This window comes from Aulonocara sp. 'chitande type north' Nkhata Bay, linkage group LG5, assembly GCF_057382095.1.
Source record: "Aulonocara sp. 'chitande type north' Nkhata Bay isolate Kocher_YH1m ecotype deep benthic linkage group LG5, A_spYH_male_GT1.1, whole genome shotgun sequence".
NCBI lineage: Eukaryota > Metazoa > Chordata > Actinopteri > Cichliformes > Cichlidae > Aulonocara > Aulonocara sp. 'chitande type north' Nkhata Bay.
In genome coordinates this window covers 25,494,241-25,512,124 of record NC_141348.1, presented here as the reverse complement: position 1 = coordinate 25,512,124, position 17,884 = coordinate 25,494,241, and the positions used below count along the sequence as shown (strand labels likewise).

Sequence of the window (17,884 nt, the reverse complement as noted above, 5' to 3'; positions counted from 1 at the left end):
TATAATAGTTTAAAAAGTTTTAATGTAAAGTTTAAATTTAAAATATTATTTTTTGCATTCATAAATGGACTTAGACTGAAGACCATCCCCAGTGGTGTCCTTACATTTGATTTGTCTAAGGATGCTGAGGAGTTTACACACCAGCGATCTGTAATATCTTTTAAACTTATCTCTCCTCTTACCTAGATCATGTTAGCAAAGGTTGGATTTAGCCTCACACTAAAAGAGTAGGGCTAAATTGTTAGAAATTAAACGAATGGTAAAGGGTTGACAAACAAAGCCAAACACGCTGTGTGGGAGGAATGTGTTGCTGCTGCAGTGAATGAAGTGGGGCAGAGGGAAAAACTGCAAAGTTTATCTCAGGCTTGGACGCACATATAACTCAAACACTCCCACATAACCATCAGGAAACTCGGTACCACTTTCTATCACAGCTCGGTAATAAAGGGGAAATAGTAGGGTAACAAAGCGGAAACAAGAGCGTAATAATATAGTAATTTCTAAGTTATTACTATGCAATTACTAAAGTAATAACTACATAATATCCAAGTACCAGCATGGTAGCAACAGTGGTTAGAGTTGAGTAATAGTACTCTGAAATTTATGTAACAGGATAATAAGGGCCCCAAAACTGGGGTAACAATGTGGACATATAGCTCTGTGATAAAGTGGTAATTGTAGGGTAACAAGAAAGAGATAAGGTGGTCATTTCTAAGTTATAACCACTCAATTAGCCAGGGTAGTTTCTGTGTAATAAGCAGGAAACAGAGCTGCAAAATGCAAAACTGCCTGTTTCTATTTAATAACATACGAATATCCCATTAAAGCAAACTTGTGTGTTTGTGAGGCTATTACCTGGAAATATCTTGGGTAGTTTCTGCATAATAAGCAGAAAACATAGCTGTAAAATGCAAACCAGCTTGTTTCTACTTAATAACATATTAATAGCCAGGTAATAGACTTTTAAAACACACTTAAAGAATAGTAATGACTACCAGGAAACACCTGTGGTGGTTTCTGTGTAATAAGCAGGAATTTAATACTATGGTCATGATAGTTGATTAAAAAAAGCATCAGGAAGTCTCTAATGCACTTATGCAAAATGTTAATAATTAAGTTTAAAAGAATAACACATATGAATACATTAGATACGGGAGTGTGAAGGACCCTCCCTAACGGCATAGTTTACACATAGATGCTCCGCTTAGTAAGCTGTGATTTTCTACATCGTTTTGTCTGTACTTAAGATGAAAATTCCTGTAGATCCATTTTATGAATGATTGTTCATTGATGCGTTTGGCAAACTTGGAGTTTTCACTTGTATTTTTTTTTTAACTTTACCTCAGTAAAGGAACTGTTGTTCCAACCACTAGATGTAAATTTTGCGTTTGATGTGTTAAATACTCCACATGTTGGGCTGTTCTTTAATGAGTTTATGGATCACATCCTTCCTCTTGCAGAAGTGTGTTTGCTGTGATTGTGGGTTAATGTATGTGTGTGTGTGTGTGTGTGTGTGTGTGTGTGTGTGTGTGTGTGTGTGTGTGTGTGCGTGTGTGTGTGTGTGTGTGTGTGTGTGTGTGTCATTGCAGGATATTTTAGTCAGATCTCAACCTTAGCTGATGTTCAGGAGAACGTCATGAGATATCTTCATGTCATGAGCCGCCCAAAGGTTATCGATCATGAGCACGACACAGTGTGGACTGAGGCTTACGTGGACAGTGCTGTAAGTATATCTTAAGTATTGTACATTAATTAATATTACTGGTTCATTATTCAAGTATACAATAGTTTTCTGGTGTGAAAGCGTTGTTCATAAAATACCTGAGCATCAGAAATAAAGCAACAGATTTGTCGAACTGTCTGTTTCAGAGACATTTAAATGCTGTATCCTGTTGCTGTTCTACATGATATGAGGTTTTCATGCTGTGTTGTCCATCTCTTGTACTGTACAATGAGTATTCACATGTGTGGGTCTGCTCTCTCATCATTACTCCTCATGCTGCTGGAATGATTCCTCATTATGAGCTTCATTAATCTGCATGGATTTTTCCCCCCAGTGTGCATCTGTGTCCACAAAGTCGATGCAGAATATGCAGATTTTATTTCACTGATGATTCAATCCTTGTGTATCTCTTCTTCCCCATCAGCTTTCCCTGGCCCACAAGGTACGTCAGCAAAGTTTTCGTTTTCTTGTGCAAGAACTGGCCTTGTGCTGTGGATCTGGTTCTGAAGTAGGACCAGAAAAGGCATCATGGGCAGGATATAAAGTACAAGTCATATTATATGAAGCAGAAGTGACTTGAGAGGTTAAATACCTGCCCATTGTTTCTCGCCTTTCGACATCATGCTTCAGTCGGGGGGTTGCTCTGAGGGGCACAAACAGCAGAGGAGCATTTATTGTCTTTCTTTCCAATATGGAGGCAATAAGCATGCACACACTAAAACACACACACTCTCCCTCTCACACGCACATATACATTTACACACACATACAGAAAGGGTTGGGAGATTGTCCTCTGCAGTGTGTGCTCTTGTATCTCAGCCTCAGACACACCATTCATCATTCTGTGGATCATTGCACTTTATCTCCTAAAGCCCATAATAAAACTGACACTGGAGGAGAGACCAAGAAAGAAGGAAAGAAGGAAAGAAGGTAGAGAGCGAGAGCGATGGAGGTGTCCATTGCTGTACCTGTGTGCGTATGGTTGTAAGGACTAAAGCAGGCCAGTTTTCTCTTCCATTGTGTGCTGTGATGAATTTAAGGAGCCTCCATTCTTCATTTTGTCAAGCCAGCTTGTACACACAGCAGTTCACAGCTCGTTGGCTTCATATATACACGCACACACACACACACACACACACACACACACACACACACACACACACACACACACACACACACACACAACCTGAACATCAACCACGCTCATGCACAAACACGGACACAGGCATGCTCAGCTGTACCATTTCACAATGTGAGGGAAAGGCAGACCTATTTTAATGGTGCTCATGCGCTGATGTCAGCCTTCATCCTCCTGAGCACATGAGCCGCACATGGTTCAGGTCTGACAAGTTAAAGGCTTTAACCAGTCTCAGTTCATTTTACATGTTTGGATGCTACAGTTATATATTATGTGAAGGGAATAAATTCCGCCCCTGCCTTTCACATCAGTCTTGTGTTATGGGATCAATTTTTACACATTTAATAAATACATTAATAACACACTTATATGTAACTTAGGCTGTATCGTTATTACCAATTAACTACTTTATTGGGTGGTTCAGATTTATTGTTTTTACATAATCTATATCATTAATATAATTTTGCAGGACTTTAGGTACTGATGATAAACAAAATGTGTCAACATAAACATAGGCAGCATACTTTGTATGTAACTTGTCTTAAAATGTATCAAATGTGATGGTGAAGAAAGTTTAATGAAAGTTTTATGTTCTGTGGATGAATGCATTGTTGGCTCCTGTCAGTTTCAGAGCTTTTAATTAAAAAACGAAAAGTTATTTTAATTATGTTTGATTATCAGAGCCTATCTAGGGGAGAGAGTGTTTTTTTCAATACAATTTTTCTTCCCTTGCTTTATTATTATAAATAATAAAGTCCTCTTTTGCTTTTTTCTGTGTCTTTTTTTTTTTTCAGTTGAACGACAAATCGGGCCCAACTTTGACAACTACAGTGGCCATGCCTGTCTTCAGCACAAAGAATGAAACTGTGAGTCAATTATAGCATTTATTAGCTAGTTACTAGGTGTTTTGATGATTAAATTTCACATAACGGCTGTGTGTCGCGTCTCTGTGGGTGAGATCAATCACTATATGTGGATGTGGGCGCAAAAACTCCCCTGATGTTCAAATCTTCTTTTTTAAAGAACAGCCAGTCAGAAGAAAGTTGTTTTAAAAATGATCAAGGGGTGCTCAAACTGCTTGTTTTAGGGTCATGGATAAACTTATAGGCTTTGTAAAGCTCTGGTATTGATAACTAAAGATTGTTTTTAATATGGAAATTTTGAAAAAGCTATTCTAATTGGTTTCAGGCATATAAATGTAGGGCTGATGAACATAATAGGTCCACTTTAAATCTATATGAATACAAGAAATTTGTCAAACTATGGCTTCTTTGGTGTAAAAATTCTGACAAAAAGACACTTTTGTATCTAAACTTTTGAAAAAAATGAACAATAAAGAGAAATTGAAATCAGAGTGCGAGCACCAGACCTTAGTATTTTTCTTTCTGACTTTATCTTCTGTATATACCTTAAAAACACCCCTGGTGGACTGAATTACCAAACTGACAAGGTGAAATGCCCCTTCTCTTTCATTTAAATTATGCAAAGCAAAGACTAAACTTACTTTTTCATACTTTAAACACCTTTTACTAGAGCAATGATATCCTCCCACTGCTGGGTGACTGAATATTAAACGCCGTTTTTATCTAAAGTTGTGTATGTGTTTTGAATCTTTTCATGCAGAAGAACCAGGGTATTCTGTTGGGGGTGGTAGGAACAGACATCCCTCTGCAGGAGCTGATGAAGCTCATCCCCAAACATATGGTACAATCAGCTGTCTTGGGCTAGATTAATGTATTCATATGCATATTTTCATTCTGCCTTAAGTATCTCATTTTCTGTCTCTAGTTAGGGATCCATGGATATGTATTTGCCATCACAAACAATGGCTACATCCTGATACATCCGGACCTCAGGCCTTTGGTAACTCACTTTCTTAGCATTATTTTTACACCTGAACATTCTCACAGCATTCCCTGACTTGACCCTATTTTTCCTTTTTTTCTTTTGTCCATGCTATTGTATGCATAACCAAAAATATGAACCTCCCACGAGGGTACGCAGAGACAAATGTGTTATCTGGTTAGGAGGCTACATGGGCTCGTATAGTCTGTAATCCCCACCTTTTCCTTTGATGTATGCATGCAGGGATAAAGGCCATTCATAGGGCTGGCTGGCCTGAGATTTCCCAGAGGTAACTTAACACTCGCTGGCAGAGATCACAGCCGCTCGCCCTGGCACCGTTGGTTCCTCGGGAGCTATGGCTGTGCTAGTGGATCTGTGTGTGCCAGTGTTAGTGCTATTCCTCTCTGTGCAACTGTGTGTGCGTGTGTGTGTTGGTCTGTGTTGGTTCTTTGTGTCTCTTTGTGGCTAAAACTGTGCTGTGGTCGTAGTCATTGACTTGTTGTTTCATGTGGATCGGGACTACATTCAGTAGCAAAGTTTGACATGTTAAAGTTTAATGCATCGATGTAGAGTTGTTTGAGCGTGGATTTTCTATCAATCATATTAATTATTTTTAATTTACCTGACAGTGTTCATTTCACAGTCGATTTGTTAAATAATTACTCAGCAAAACCTCAATAACTGCACTTGATAAATAAGAGTAGGTCTTAATTCTGAAAGTGCAACATGAAAGACAGATTACAGTGAAAAATAATGATTTCTAAATTGATCTATTTCCTTAATATCTGGCTCATGCATTTGAAAATGATGTCTTATGTGTATGTTTAACAGATGAATAAGGCTAGATAAGATGACATGTTTGAACCTAAGTTAAGCTATTAGTTCAAATAAAATAATATTACACTAAAAAGGTCACTAAGTTGTGCATGCTGTGTTCCTCTATGCAGTATCAGGAGGGTCAGAAGAGGAGGAAGCCCAACTACAGCAGTGTGGATCTCTCGGAGGTGGAATGGGAAGACAAAGATGGCATAGTATGTGCCAAAATTCATATCGTTTTAAGCCTTTATGTTTAGTAGAATATGAACCACTAAATGTGTTTGGATCTGCAATATTAAGCAAATCAGTGACTTCATTACACACTGTAATTACACATTTATTACTTTGTTCGGTAATGGCAAAGGCTTCTATTAGATCAAATTAGCATACGAATTGCCATGGTGGGATTGCTCAGTTTTCTGCAACACAGTGCAATTGCATTGAAATCCGGCTGGTAGTATGATCAGTGACCCAGCCTTGCCCTCTCTGCTTTATCTTCTAGTTACGCAATGCTATGGTGAACAGGAGGACAGGGACCTTCTCTATGGAGGTGAAGAAGACTGTGGATAGAGGGGTGAGGCTGCAGATAAAGACGCTTAGTGTCTCCATAACAAATGAGAATGTTCTCTTTGTTGTCTCTGAACTGAGGGAATGAATCTGTTATTCTTTCAGAGGCGTGTGCTAAAGATGCACAATGATTATTACTACACTGACATCAAAGGAACTCCATTCAGGTGGAAGAAAAGTTTTATTACATTCATAATAAACTGACTTTCCGTCAGTTTATGTCTCACTTCTACTCAAACGTTGACTGACTCAGGCTAATGTTCTTCTCGGTGCGTGCCTCTAGTGTCGGAGTAGCTCTCTCAAGAGGTCACGGAAAGTACTTCTTCAGAGGAAATGTGTCGCTCGAAGCAGGTACTCCACTCTTTGATTTACACTTTTAAGTCTGAATACTTCACAAATACATGAAGAAATGGCTTGTGAGGAAGATCTTACTTGGTTAGTATCCTGTAGTGAGTATCCTGAGAATGTGGCATTTACAGGAAATATATAAAACCTGGTTATTTATATCCATTTATACATGAGTTTTTGTACCAACACAACAAAGTAAGACGTTTACATCAGGAACACATAACCAAATTTCTCTAATGATAAAAATCCTTGCACATGTAAATTTACTCTGTGTTTCAGTCATTGCAGACCGGCATTGCTGAAGCGTTACTGACTTGTGTTTTTCAGGGCTCCGTGATCTGGAACAGCCAGATGTCGCCCTGGCAGACGAATGGTAACACAGGGGTTATGGGAGTGGGCATTCATGCGTTATGTAGGTTACCCCTTTGTGATCACCAGGGATCCTGAGGCCTGTGGTCTGACAGTGTGGCTCTTTTGGATGCAGGACCTACTGCAACATAGAGGAGGAGCATGAACATCGTCACCTGACCCAGATTCAAGCTATTAAACTCTTCATGACGGGCCGCAGACCGCACCTCAAATGTAAGACATAAAGTGACACATAAGCAAGTCATAGTACAAGCAGCCTATAATTTCTGAAATGTAATTATCCTATCAAGTGTGATCAAGACAAAAACATGTTGAATGAGATGGATATACAGTTAATCAGACCCATGTTATCCTCTGATGTTACAGGTGACAGAGAGCTGATCCAGGAGGTTTTATTTGATGCTGTGGTCACTGCTCCGCTCGAGGCCTATTGGACTGGATTGGCTCTCAACAAGTCAGAGTAAGAAACTTTAGGTACCTATTCCTGAGATATAGTTGTGAATAAAGCATTAATAATATGATTATCATTATATACCAAACTATCACAAGATTGCTTGTAATTCATCTGCACTCTTAAATGTCACTGTAAATGAAGGGTGAAGGGTTCCTACAGAAGCCCAGCAGGTTTGCTGGGTAAATACTGACATCTTTTGTTTTGTTTATTTATTAGGAAGGCACAGATTGTCTTCCTGGGGTCTGCTTTTAAAAACATAGATTAAAAAAAACATTGCATTCCACATAATTGAATACATTTAAACACATAAAGATTATGCTCAACACACATGTTGAATAAAAGAACATTAAAATAAGATTAGATTGTAGAAGTTAAAAAAAAGCCCCCCCAAACCTCAAAAATATGATATGCAATATGTTTCTTTTTTTTTAAATTATAAAACAATATGATTTATTTGATTTTAGTGTTCATTTAAGCAGTCACAGGGGTATATATTACTGTGCATTTAAGAAAATTTGTGGTTGCCTCAGGGAGTTAAAAACAGCCATCTGGTGGCATGTGTACACGACTCTAAATTAAGTTTTAATTGACTATGCTGATATGATGGATTGCAAAACTTTCCATGTTGCAAGTAGGAGTGCAGCAATTATCCAGTCGCCATCTTTTACCAGCAAAGTCAGAAGTGCTGTTTGTGTTAGTGCCATATGCACAGAGGTGCTTCGATGTAGCTGAGGTTTGATCACTTTAATACTTTAGAAGCATTTACCCAAATATGAAGTTAATTATTACTAGTATTTATAAATCTCTGACACATTATGAAATTATTTAATTCTAAATAACATCTTTTGTTCAAATTATACATACCTTAAAAAGATATGCCTTGTAAGACTCAAATTAATACATCTGTATAATTCAGTTTTTGGCTGATATAGCTGAAGCTAATTCTTCATCAACTATTACACTGTTACAGGATATGATGCAACACTTTGAATTCTAGAATAATGTGTAAGATGTGTATGCATGTTTGCAACTGATGATAATTTCCTTTTGATAAAGCTGCTGAATATTTTTTGTCACAAATAAATAATTTTGCCAATAAAATATCAAACTAAGTGCATCAGAAGTCATATGTGAATAATTACATGGATAACTAAAAAGCAATCAAGTATGAACTTAATAAGAACATCCGTGTTAAGTTAACTCTTATGTAAAAATACCCAGTTTGTCAAATACTGTGTTCAAAGAGAAATTTAAATTACATGCTGCATTAAATCAGTCACAAATGTTCAGGGAAAGTGTGTAAAATCAAAGCGCAGGTATATTTTTGTGGCATGCACTCACTGCTTTAAAATCGATCAACAGAAACTCAGACAAAGGAGTGGAGATTGCTTTTCTGGGAACACGTACGGGTCTTTCGAGAACCAACCTGTTTGTACCCGTTGATCAGCTCTCCAACAGGTGAGTGCCACCGCTCAACATTTCTCTAACCATTCAGCGTGAGGTGAGGCTGTGATTGTACTTGATGAATCAAATCCTTTGCTCTTCACCTCAGTTTCACTCTGCATGCTTCCTCAGAGATTTCCTGACAGCAGAGGACAAGGAGGGTGTGTTTAATGCTGATCACTTCCCTCTGTGGTACAAGAGAGCAGCAGAGCAGGTTCCCGGCACATTTGTCTACTCCATCCCCTTCAGCACAGGTATGCAGAACATTATGGAGTGTGAAATATCAGCTCTATGAGCCTGTACAAAAATGTACAAAACATGAATTTATCTCCACAATGCTGGTAAATTTTCCTGTATCTTCTAATATACAAGTTCATCTCAATGCAGCATTGCACACTGTACATTTTGCAAATTCATTTGGTTGCTGTAGGCATTAACTTGTCTTTCTACGTCTCTCTCTCTGTTATGGACTGTGGTTTTTACTGGTGGGATGCTCATCTCCCTCACAGCTTTCCTGCCGTTAATGTGGCTCACGTGCTGTCTACTATCTGGAGGGTAGAGATCTCAGTTTCCTTCTCCGGGACATTTGCCCCGCCTTTCCCCTGTTAATAATGACTGCATCCAGCCAGGCTTTGCCATCATAACCTGAAATGTTCTGTCACAGAACCCATTTCCGAATTATTATAGTCATCTGGCTGCAAAAAAGACCAGACTGAACTCCATTACTAGGTTTATTGTGCGGTTGCCGGGTAAAGGGTGCCATCTAGTGAACAGAAACTATAACTTGAGCTGTATTTATCTCCTTTTCTCCTCCAGCTTTAGAAAATAAAAGTGTGGTTTTGGCCAGCACAGCAATTCAGCTCCTCGATGACAGGAAATCTCCAATTGTTGCTGGTAATGACTTTGAATATTCTGTCATATCTTTAGTTTCTAGCTGCACTTATGTCCAAGCTCACTTTTGCTTGGTCTTGCTCTCAGCTGTAGGGATCCAAATGAAGCTTGAATACTTTCAGAAGAAGTTCTGGACTGCCTGCAGACAGGTAACAACACACCAAGTGTCACAACAGTTTTTCATACAAAAGTGAGCCTCATGATTATGCATGAAACTAACCTGTCCTTTATATGCTCAGTGTACAGCTCTGGATGGAAAATGTAGCATTAGCTGCGATAATGAGGTAAGAGAGCTTCTTTATTCTGACTTGAGGAGTGCTGAAAGGTATTAGAAGAAAATATGACTATGATCTTTATATCCACATTTCAAACAGGACATCAACTGTTATCTCATTGACAACAATGGATTTATTCTTGTTACAGAAGAACAGTCTCAGGTACTGTGTGCAACTAAACTACATCAAAGGACCAGTTTTGCCTTGAAGAATGTGTTTCTTTTTAATAAAATACTCATCTTTTTAGATTTTGACCTTCCTTTGTCCAGGGTTAACATTTCTGTGAAAAGCACAAATTTAGATATAAATTTAAAAAACTAGCAACTTTTTCTATTACATATTTAGGCATAGAAATTTTCTTTATGATATTTATTCATTCAGTTCTTCCTTTAACGGCTTTCCATTGAGTCTTGAAATGCATTAGTGTCAAAAGGAAATATCAAAGTGGAAGAGTGAACTATGCATTTACCACTTTAGAAAATCCCAAAGACATTAAGTAACATCTGGTAATATAAGTGCTCTACATTGTGTGCATCAGAGCATTCACATAACCTTCAACTGCAGACCAAGAACAAATAGCTCCGGCTACACAACATTTAGCTGACCAGGTCTCAGTGGTTACCACCTCACTGTGGTAGACGCTATTTACATGCTGATGCCCTAAAAAGCCAGCTTGCATCTCATGTTTCTTTGTGAATGCTTAATGCTGCTTAAATAAAACTCAATTAAACAAATTAAAATCCTTTTTTTCATGCTTTCTGGTGTGCTTTGACATCATTTCTCTCTCAGACAGGGCTTTTCTTTGGAGAGGTGGAAGGTGCTGTTATGAACAAACTGCTACAAATGGGATCCTTCAAAAGGTTTGAGACACAGTTAAACAACTGGTTGAGCTTTAACCTAATAAATTAAACTCAAAGGCTAAAAAGCATGTTGTTATATATGAGAATAAGGCACATCTTGACTTTAAGCAGCTATCCCCTTCAACACGCCACACCAGTTTTGAACTCTGTTCGTGCGAACTGGGCCACTCTCCTTCACTGTTGTGAACGTCTATCAGAGAACAGCAAAGGCTGCCAAACACTCCTATTTTTCTCAACTTATTGCTGCCAGCTCGCATAACCCTCGTGTATTCTATAACACTATAAATTATGTACTTAATACAGAAGGCTATGTTCTTTTGCACTCTTCTCAGGTTATGTGCAACAAGTTTCTTAATTATTTTGTGGACAAGGTTGCTATGTTGAGACTATTGCTGATCTGGCATGCATGGTTCTTGCTTTTCTACCAATTGTTTTACCTGTTTTAGTGAAACTGTGTTGAAATCTAAGCCGTGTGGCTCTCCAAATGATGTTGTTCCTCCCCGCTTTTTCAAAAAGGTATTTCCTACCATCGGACCACACATTCTGAACATACTAGTATACTATACAATACTAGTATTTTGTCTGGTCAAGTACCTTACGAATTTAAGCATGCAGTCATACATCCTTTACTTAAGAAACCAGGGTTAGACAGCTCAGTCATGTCAAATTTTAGACCCATCTCTAAGCTTCCCTTTCTGAGTAAGATCCTGGAAATGATTGTTTATACTCAGTTGATGGACTATTTGAATGACTCTCAATTGTGTGAAATCTTTCAGTCCGGCTGTAAGCCCTTTTACAGTATGGAGACAGCCCTCGTAAAAGTTATGAATGACATTCTGATAACGACAGAGCGTGGTAAATATGCAGTGCTTGTCTTGTTGGACAAGACCGCTGCATTCGACACAGTGGATCACGATTTGCTGATCTCCCGCTTACAGCACTGTGCGGGAATTTCTGGTTCGGCACTTTTGTGGTTAAAATCTTATCTCTCAAACTGGACTTTTTGTGTTGTCTGTTTTGTTGAAGCCCCATGTCCCCATTTGTTCGCTTCGGTCAGCTGAGCAGCTGTTGCTTTCAGTCCCTAAGTCACGGCTGAAACTTAGAGGAGCCTGTGCGTTCTCTATTTCGGCTTCGATGCTTTGAAAAACTCTTCCTTTCCATATTAGACAGGCTACATCAGTGCCAGTTTTTAAGTCCAGATTAAAAAAAAACTATTTTTACTCCCTGGCTTTTAACTCTGTGGGTAACTGACATTTTTATTAATTTTATTGCTATGTTTGGTTTTTGCTATTTTATTACTATATTTATATTTTTATTGTACAGCACTTTGGTCTACCAGGTGTGTTTTCGAAGTGCTATATAAATAAACGATGATGATGATGATGAGATCGGATGTTTATTAAGACCTTCACTGTGCTGTGTGTGTTTCAGGATCACTCTTTATGACTACCAGGCCCTTTGCAGAGAGTATGCTGGGAGCAGTGACAGTGCACGCACTTTGTCAGATGTAAGTGTGCAACAGACAGCGTTTAGAGGAAGAGAAGTCAAAGGATATTTATAATCTGTGGTTCACAACATCTACAGCTGCATATGTCCTCAAACTAAACCACTGGCCATCGAACATATTTCAGTTTGTGGTTATCATTTGCATGTGGCTGATGCATGTTGAACAAGTGGAAAATGAACTACAGCATTTACAACAATCAATACAAAACAAAGCAAATAAAAAAGCTGACCTTATCTTTTCTTTGTCTTTTAGCCATTTTCTGTAGTTAAATGGCTTCTGACTGAACTTGTCATGTAAGAATTTTTGATAAAATATTTGTTTAGTATGGTTTACTCTGTTCTTATAACTTTCATCACAAACACTGATTATGTTTTATGTTTCTGCTTTTCTCTTAGTTTCCTGCTAGAATTTAACCTGTACAGCTGGTGGAATATTGATCTCTCAGTTAAAGGTAACCGTAACTTCGTGATGATTTATAGGCATTTGAGATCTGAGAGAGGGAGAATATTTGGAAAGTATGAGCGGCAGAAAGAAAACCTCTTCTGCTTAATGCTGATTTTGTAAAGCCTCTGTGTTTCAGTTAAACCTGCTCTGTTTCACGTTCAGCTCAGAGATCTCGGGGTAAAACCATGATGGTACCATGTGATACAGAATACCCTGCATTTGTGTCTGAACGCACCATCAAAGAAACAACCGGAAACATTGAGTGCGACGGCTGCATCAGGTGCTGCAAAGTGAACTGTCTATTAATCATGAAATAATAATCTAATAGTATCATTTGATTACATTTAACCAACATTAAACTTTTTTTTAAAATTAGACTTTGTGTTTGTGCTGCAGATCTTTTGTCATACAGCAGATTCCCAGCAGCAACCTGTTCATGGTTGTTGTGGATAATAAGTGTGACTGCAGCAGTGCTCCTCCAGTGACAATGGATCCCATTGAGATCATATATATCCTTTCTATATGAAGCAGAGACATTTCATGAACTGAAACAAAATAGCTGAAAGGTTTGTTTGTTTTTTAAACAAAAATTGTTTCCTAAATATGTTTAGCTGGCTGTGAGAAAAAGTGATCATTATGAATTTCATCTTGAGGGGTTTACTATTGAGATGATTACACTTAGGGTTAAATTTGAAGTTGTGGTTTAGGGTAAGTGAGGTTTAATGCATGCTAGTTGGGTTTCAAACTTAGAACCATATCTTGTTGATTTATTCTTACACCCTTGACTCCTTTGAACACAACGAGTCACTAAAATGTGAGAGACTGAAGTATCAGAAGGACCGAAAAAAGCCTGAATCATGTCATCCTTTCCACCCTGAGGTATGTGAAAGTGCTGATCTGCACACACTATCTGTATGTATCCGGGTCAACATCGATACAGTGAAAGCTGACAGTAAAGGAAACACAAATAAGGTTATGTGCTACTCTATGAAAATGTGATAATGGTAATATAATTCCATATAACATCACTGAAACTGTTTTCTTTCTGTAAGAATAACATAATATTGTTATAATAATATAATAGTAAGTTATCTTTAGAGATAGTAGTTAAAGTGGTAGTAGTAATAGGGAGCTGGTACTTGATTTTTAACCCACTGGCTTGCTTCTTTTAAGATGTGGGCTACAGTAGTACCGGTATATGAAAGGCCAGTCCAAACACAATGTGGAGTGATGATGGCATATCCTCTTCTAGCATTAAATGTCTAAAAACTAATCTGTTAATAAAAATGTACATATTTAAAATCTTATATTTAAAATTTTCAGCTATGAATTGTTAACTCATCCCACAATTTTAGAGGGTTGGTTTCTTTGGTTTTTTTTTAAATCCTGATTGTCCACATCTGTATTTTTCACTTGTACATTGCAATTCCAAGGGGGATCGTTCTCATCCATGTCACTGAATAGTTATTTCACTTTGTTTTTACATATAAATAACATTATATGGGTCAAGTTAACATTATTAAAAAAGTTATCTAAAGTTATATTCAGTACTCTCATAGCCAAATACAGCTGGTAAGTTTACTAAAGAGCATGTGTACTGCAATATGACAATTGATTGTGTACCTTACAGGAAAATGCCATGGAGTGCGGTTCAGCAACACGCTTCTCCGGTCCCCTAGCAGCAGCTCTGCTGCCTCTGATAACAGCGACCATCAGCAGGTGACCAATAGCAGCTGCAGTGGAAATCAGTAAGGACTAATTCAATGAGAAGAAGCTTATAGACACATAAAAACATGAATTTGCTCATACCTCTAATACAGGCAGTACTCTGCAAAGACAAAATCTTTAGCACTGAGACACATCCATTAATGCAGAGAACAAAAGAAAATGAGAATAACAGGAGTGCTTGGTGACTTTGATCAGCGCACAGCAGAGCATACCAAATAGAGTTTGCAAAATTGCTCTACATATGTGCTGAATTTATTAGAAGAAAGAAACGTAGAATGCCTCTCAACAAGTGAGAGTGCTTTACTCAAAGTCTAAGACAAGCCTTTGTGCACAGGAAGACATTAAATGTTTGATTATTTGTTGTGTCAGGAAAAATATGAAAGCTATTGTCTGCAGAATGTAAAATGCACTTTTGTGAAATGAGAAAAGAATGCAGAGTGGTCTTTGTTTTAGGCAGTAAATCATTACAAAAAGTAATGATTTGTTAAAACAATTTATTTAGTAAAATTTATTTGTTTTACTAAATTTGCTTTGATGTCTGTAATGGATCATGTAAAATAGTAGTGAGACATTGGAAAATATTAAATGGCTTTATTCTGTTTTTTTAAGCAAATTATATTTAAGAAAAGTACAAGGTGCATGAAAAAGAGCAGTGTGTTTGAAGAATGTGGCATTGATGTGTTCAGCCATTTGTCAAGGTGACCACATACTCGTAACTACATGTTTAGGAAAGCTGATGAATAAATGCAAATAAATATTTTCCATCATTTACACATTAAGATACTTTTTTGTGTGGGTGAGTTTGTGTAGCTGAATTGCAGACATTGAATATAAATGTGATGCTATTTACTGTATATACAGTCCTGGAGGAAAAACAAAATATATATATATATAAAAAAAACATTACAAAAAATGTGTTAAGCATAAAATAGACACATTAGAAAACAATACTTTTTAAAAACATTTTAATTTAATCAGGAATTTAACATTTAGGCTATCAAACTGTCTTAATGCAGTTAAGTTAAAACAATTTTCATTTGCAGTTTACACGGAGTTCACAGAGGTGTACATAGGGTTCACAGTGCTATACACCATACTCTTCAGGGCTGATGTAGCTGGCTCCTTGGGGATGGTTGAGTACAAATGGTATATGTCAGACTGGGGGGGGAGAAAATAAACTGTATTATCTATTAACTTATATGACCAGCAGATTTAATGTTACCCTTGTGACTAGAGGTGGGAAGTAACAAAGTACAAATACTTGTAAGGTATCTGTATTTTACTTAAGCATTTATTTTTCTAACATCTTTTCACTTTTACTCCTAACATTTTAACACAACTAACACTTTCTGCTTCTTACATTTTCAAAACAGGCTTGTTACTTTTGTTTTAGGACATTTGAGGGGAGTTATTATTTCACATTACTACATTTACTGTATTTTTGCATTATTTATAGCGCCATAGGAATTAAAGTGGGCCAGTGCTTTTTATGGCAAAACACCGGGACAAGTGCAGATGGGCACAAATTGTGATCATGGTACTTCAGCATCTAGCTAGCTATAGAAGAGGAGTGAGGATAAGGGTATAATATTTTTATGAGGCAGATAATTTCAAATGTACAGAGCCTTGCAAGGGACATGGGAGAAAAAAAGAAAAAGATGTACTTTTGCAAGATCCTGCAAAAGTTTTGCGAGAGATTGAGAAATGCTTCCCCCTCCTGCATTTATTGTACTTGATATTGGAGCTTCAAAGTACTTCAGGTGGTAGTTAATGAACAGTGTTGGGTAAGTTACTTTAAATTAGTAACTTAGTTACATTACTAGTTACTTCTATCAAAAGTAACTCAGTTACTTCAAGTTACTCGTTACTTTCAGAGTAACTAGTTACTAGGGAAAGTAACTTTGGTTTAACTCAGAATTCTCTTGTTAATGTGTTCCTTCCGTAACTGGATACCCAGCAAGAGTGCCAGTCTTCTAGCTTGCTTACTTGCCACAAGTGCACTGTGCCACCTACCAATAGAAAGGAAAAGATAATGTGCATATTTCCACGAGAGAAATCCCACGCCTGGACCGTCATTGACTGCTGCCATGATTCTAGCCTACGTCACAGCGTCATGTGCGCCTTTTACATCCAACACAAAAACTGCAGTCGTGGTGCTTTCGATTGTACTCAGAACTTGGAAATTCTGCCTTCTGAATAGGAAGATGTAGGCAACACCAGACTGCAGATGAGCTGCATACAGAGCTGGACTGGGACAAAAAAATCGTCCTGGGCATTTTGACTAGAGACCGGCCCACCATTATAGGAAAACTCATAAAGCCTTTGAATGAAAATAAACGCTGTTGTGACAGCGATGTACACTGTTCTGATGGTATATATGTATAAATCTATCAATTGTTTGTTGCAAGACTCAGATAATTCTTTTTTTTAAAAGTGAGACATTTTAAATGAGAAAAAGAAAGTGTTTCCTTGTGCCCCCCCTTTCCCTTTTACTGCCCTACATGGACCCCTGGCAACACTTTGCTAGACCCGCCCCTGCACAGCTGTCAGCTACTTAGAAAAGGATCCTGGTCGCTCAGAAACAATTCATAACTTCCCTTCGACTCATTCATGTCACCTAAAAGGTAAACCTGTTTCTCCATCACAGCTCTGATGATTCAGTAAGGACATCTCCTGGTTTCATCTTCATGTTTCCCTCTCACCACATATTCAAACCGATATCATGGCCAGCAGCTTTACAGCTGTGGCTCCAGCAAACATCAGCTGATACTAGAAATTAATATTAAATAAATTCTAACAACAGCTGATCAAGCTTAAAAGTGCTGCTGTTGTTTACCGCGACATCCGCTGGTTTCCTCTTTCTGGCGCAAAGTGGGCGATAAACAAGCAAGAGAGAAAAGCCGATCAGCTGATCATTGATCAGTTTCATGATTGAAGTAGAAACAGGAGAGGGAGGGGAGAGGATGAGAGAAGAAGAGGCAGCTGTGCAGCGTAAACACAGAATAACTCCAGCTTTGTGCCTTTTTCATTGTAGCTGAAGTCCGGGACAAACTGTTCCTTTTCATCTCAATACGAAACGCGTAATATTTTCTCTGAATACGAGACGATTCCATTTTGTACAGGACGGTTGGCAGCTCTAATAATTAACCTTATGAACAAAATAAAGTTCAACATCAGTAACATAGCACCACCCAGCTGTATAGAAACTTCGTCATGCTAGCTAGCATGCAGTACGAAAAAGTCGGCATAACGAAAATAAACTCCACCTAAACTTGGTTCATATCTGACCCAGATGGACTGCAGGTCATAACTTCTTACCTGAAGTTCAGTTCACCTGACACTCGGACCAGCGGCCGCTTTGGGTCTCTCCTCCTCTTGCCTCCCTTTTCCTTCATCCACCTGCTGGCTTCCACCACTTGCTAATGTTATTGAATCTGTGGAAGCTCCGCGACAGCCACCACACGAAGTAACGAATA

At 38.0% G+C, this 17,884-nt stretch overlaps 2 protein-coding genes across 3 annotated transcripts in view; one reads left to right on the top strand and one right to left on the bottom strand.

Annotated features, from left to right (window-relative positions):
* Positions 1-15,176, top strand: part of LOC147330727 (voltage-dependent calcium channel subunit alpha-2/delta-3-like) — a 34,945-nt gene extending 19,769 nt beyond the window's left edge. The window contains exons 14-39 of one of the 2 annotated variants that reach the window (XM_086292469.1): positions 1,590-1,723; positions 2,148-2,165; positions 3,656-3,727; positions 4,485-4,565; positions 4,650-4,724; positions 5,654-5,737; positions 6,025-6,096; positions 6,195-6,256; positions 6,373-6,440; positions 6,765-6,810; positions 6,922-7,019; positions 7,173-7,266; positions 8,623-8,718; positions 8,836-8,957; positions 9,520-9,597; positions 9,682-9,743; positions 9,834-9,878; positions 9,969-10,031; positions 10,659-10,729; positions 12,161-12,236; positions 12,489-12,529; positions 12,632-12,687; positions 12,843-12,960; positions 13,077-13,190; positions 13,478-13,559; positions 14,311-15,176. In XM_086292469.1, coding sequence (XP_086148595.1) covers positions 1,590-1,723; positions 2,148-2,165; positions 3,656-3,727; positions 4,485-4,565; positions 4,650-4,724; positions 5,654-5,737; positions 6,025-6,096; positions 6,195-6,256; positions 6,373-6,440; positions 6,765-6,810; positions 6,922-7,019; positions 7,173-7,266; positions 8,623-8,718; positions 8,836-8,957; positions 9,520-9,597; positions 9,682-9,743; positions 9,834-9,878; positions 9,969-10,031; positions 10,659-10,729; positions 12,161-12,236; positions 12,489-12,529; positions 12,632-12,687; positions 12,843-12,960; positions 13,077-13,190; positions 13,478-13,559; positions 14,311-14,403 — 2,021 coding nt within the window. In that variant the 3' untranslated portion in view covers positions 14,404-15,176. Of the gene's footprint in view, positions 1-1,589; positions 1,724-2,147; positions 2,166-3,655; positions 3,728-4,484; positions 4,566-4,649; positions 4,725-5,653; positions 5,738-6,024; positions 6,097-6,194; positions 6,257-6,372; positions 6,441-6,764; positions 6,811-6,921; positions 7,020-7,172; positions 7,267-8,622; positions 8,719-8,835; positions 8,958-9,519; positions 9,598-9,681; positions 9,744-9,833; positions 9,879-9,968; positions 10,032-10,658; positions 10,730-12,160; positions 12,237-12,488; positions 12,530-12,631; positions 12,688-12,842; positions 12,961-13,076; positions 13,191-13,477; positions 13,560-14,310 lie in introns of those variants that run through there. The other variant, XR_015129105.1, reaches the window with a different exon arrangement.
* A 229-nt stretch (positions 15,177-15,405) lies between these two features.
* Positions 15,406-17,884, bottom strand: part of LOC147330724 (uncharacterized) — a 61,940-nt gene continuing 59,461 nt past the window's right edge. The window contains exon 15 of the mRNA XM_086294070.1: positions 15,406-15,566. Coding sequence (XP_086150196.1) covers positions 15,453-15,566 — 114 coding nt within the window. The 3' untranslated portion in view covers positions 15,406-15,452. The remainder of the gene's footprint in view (positions 15,567-17,884) is intronic.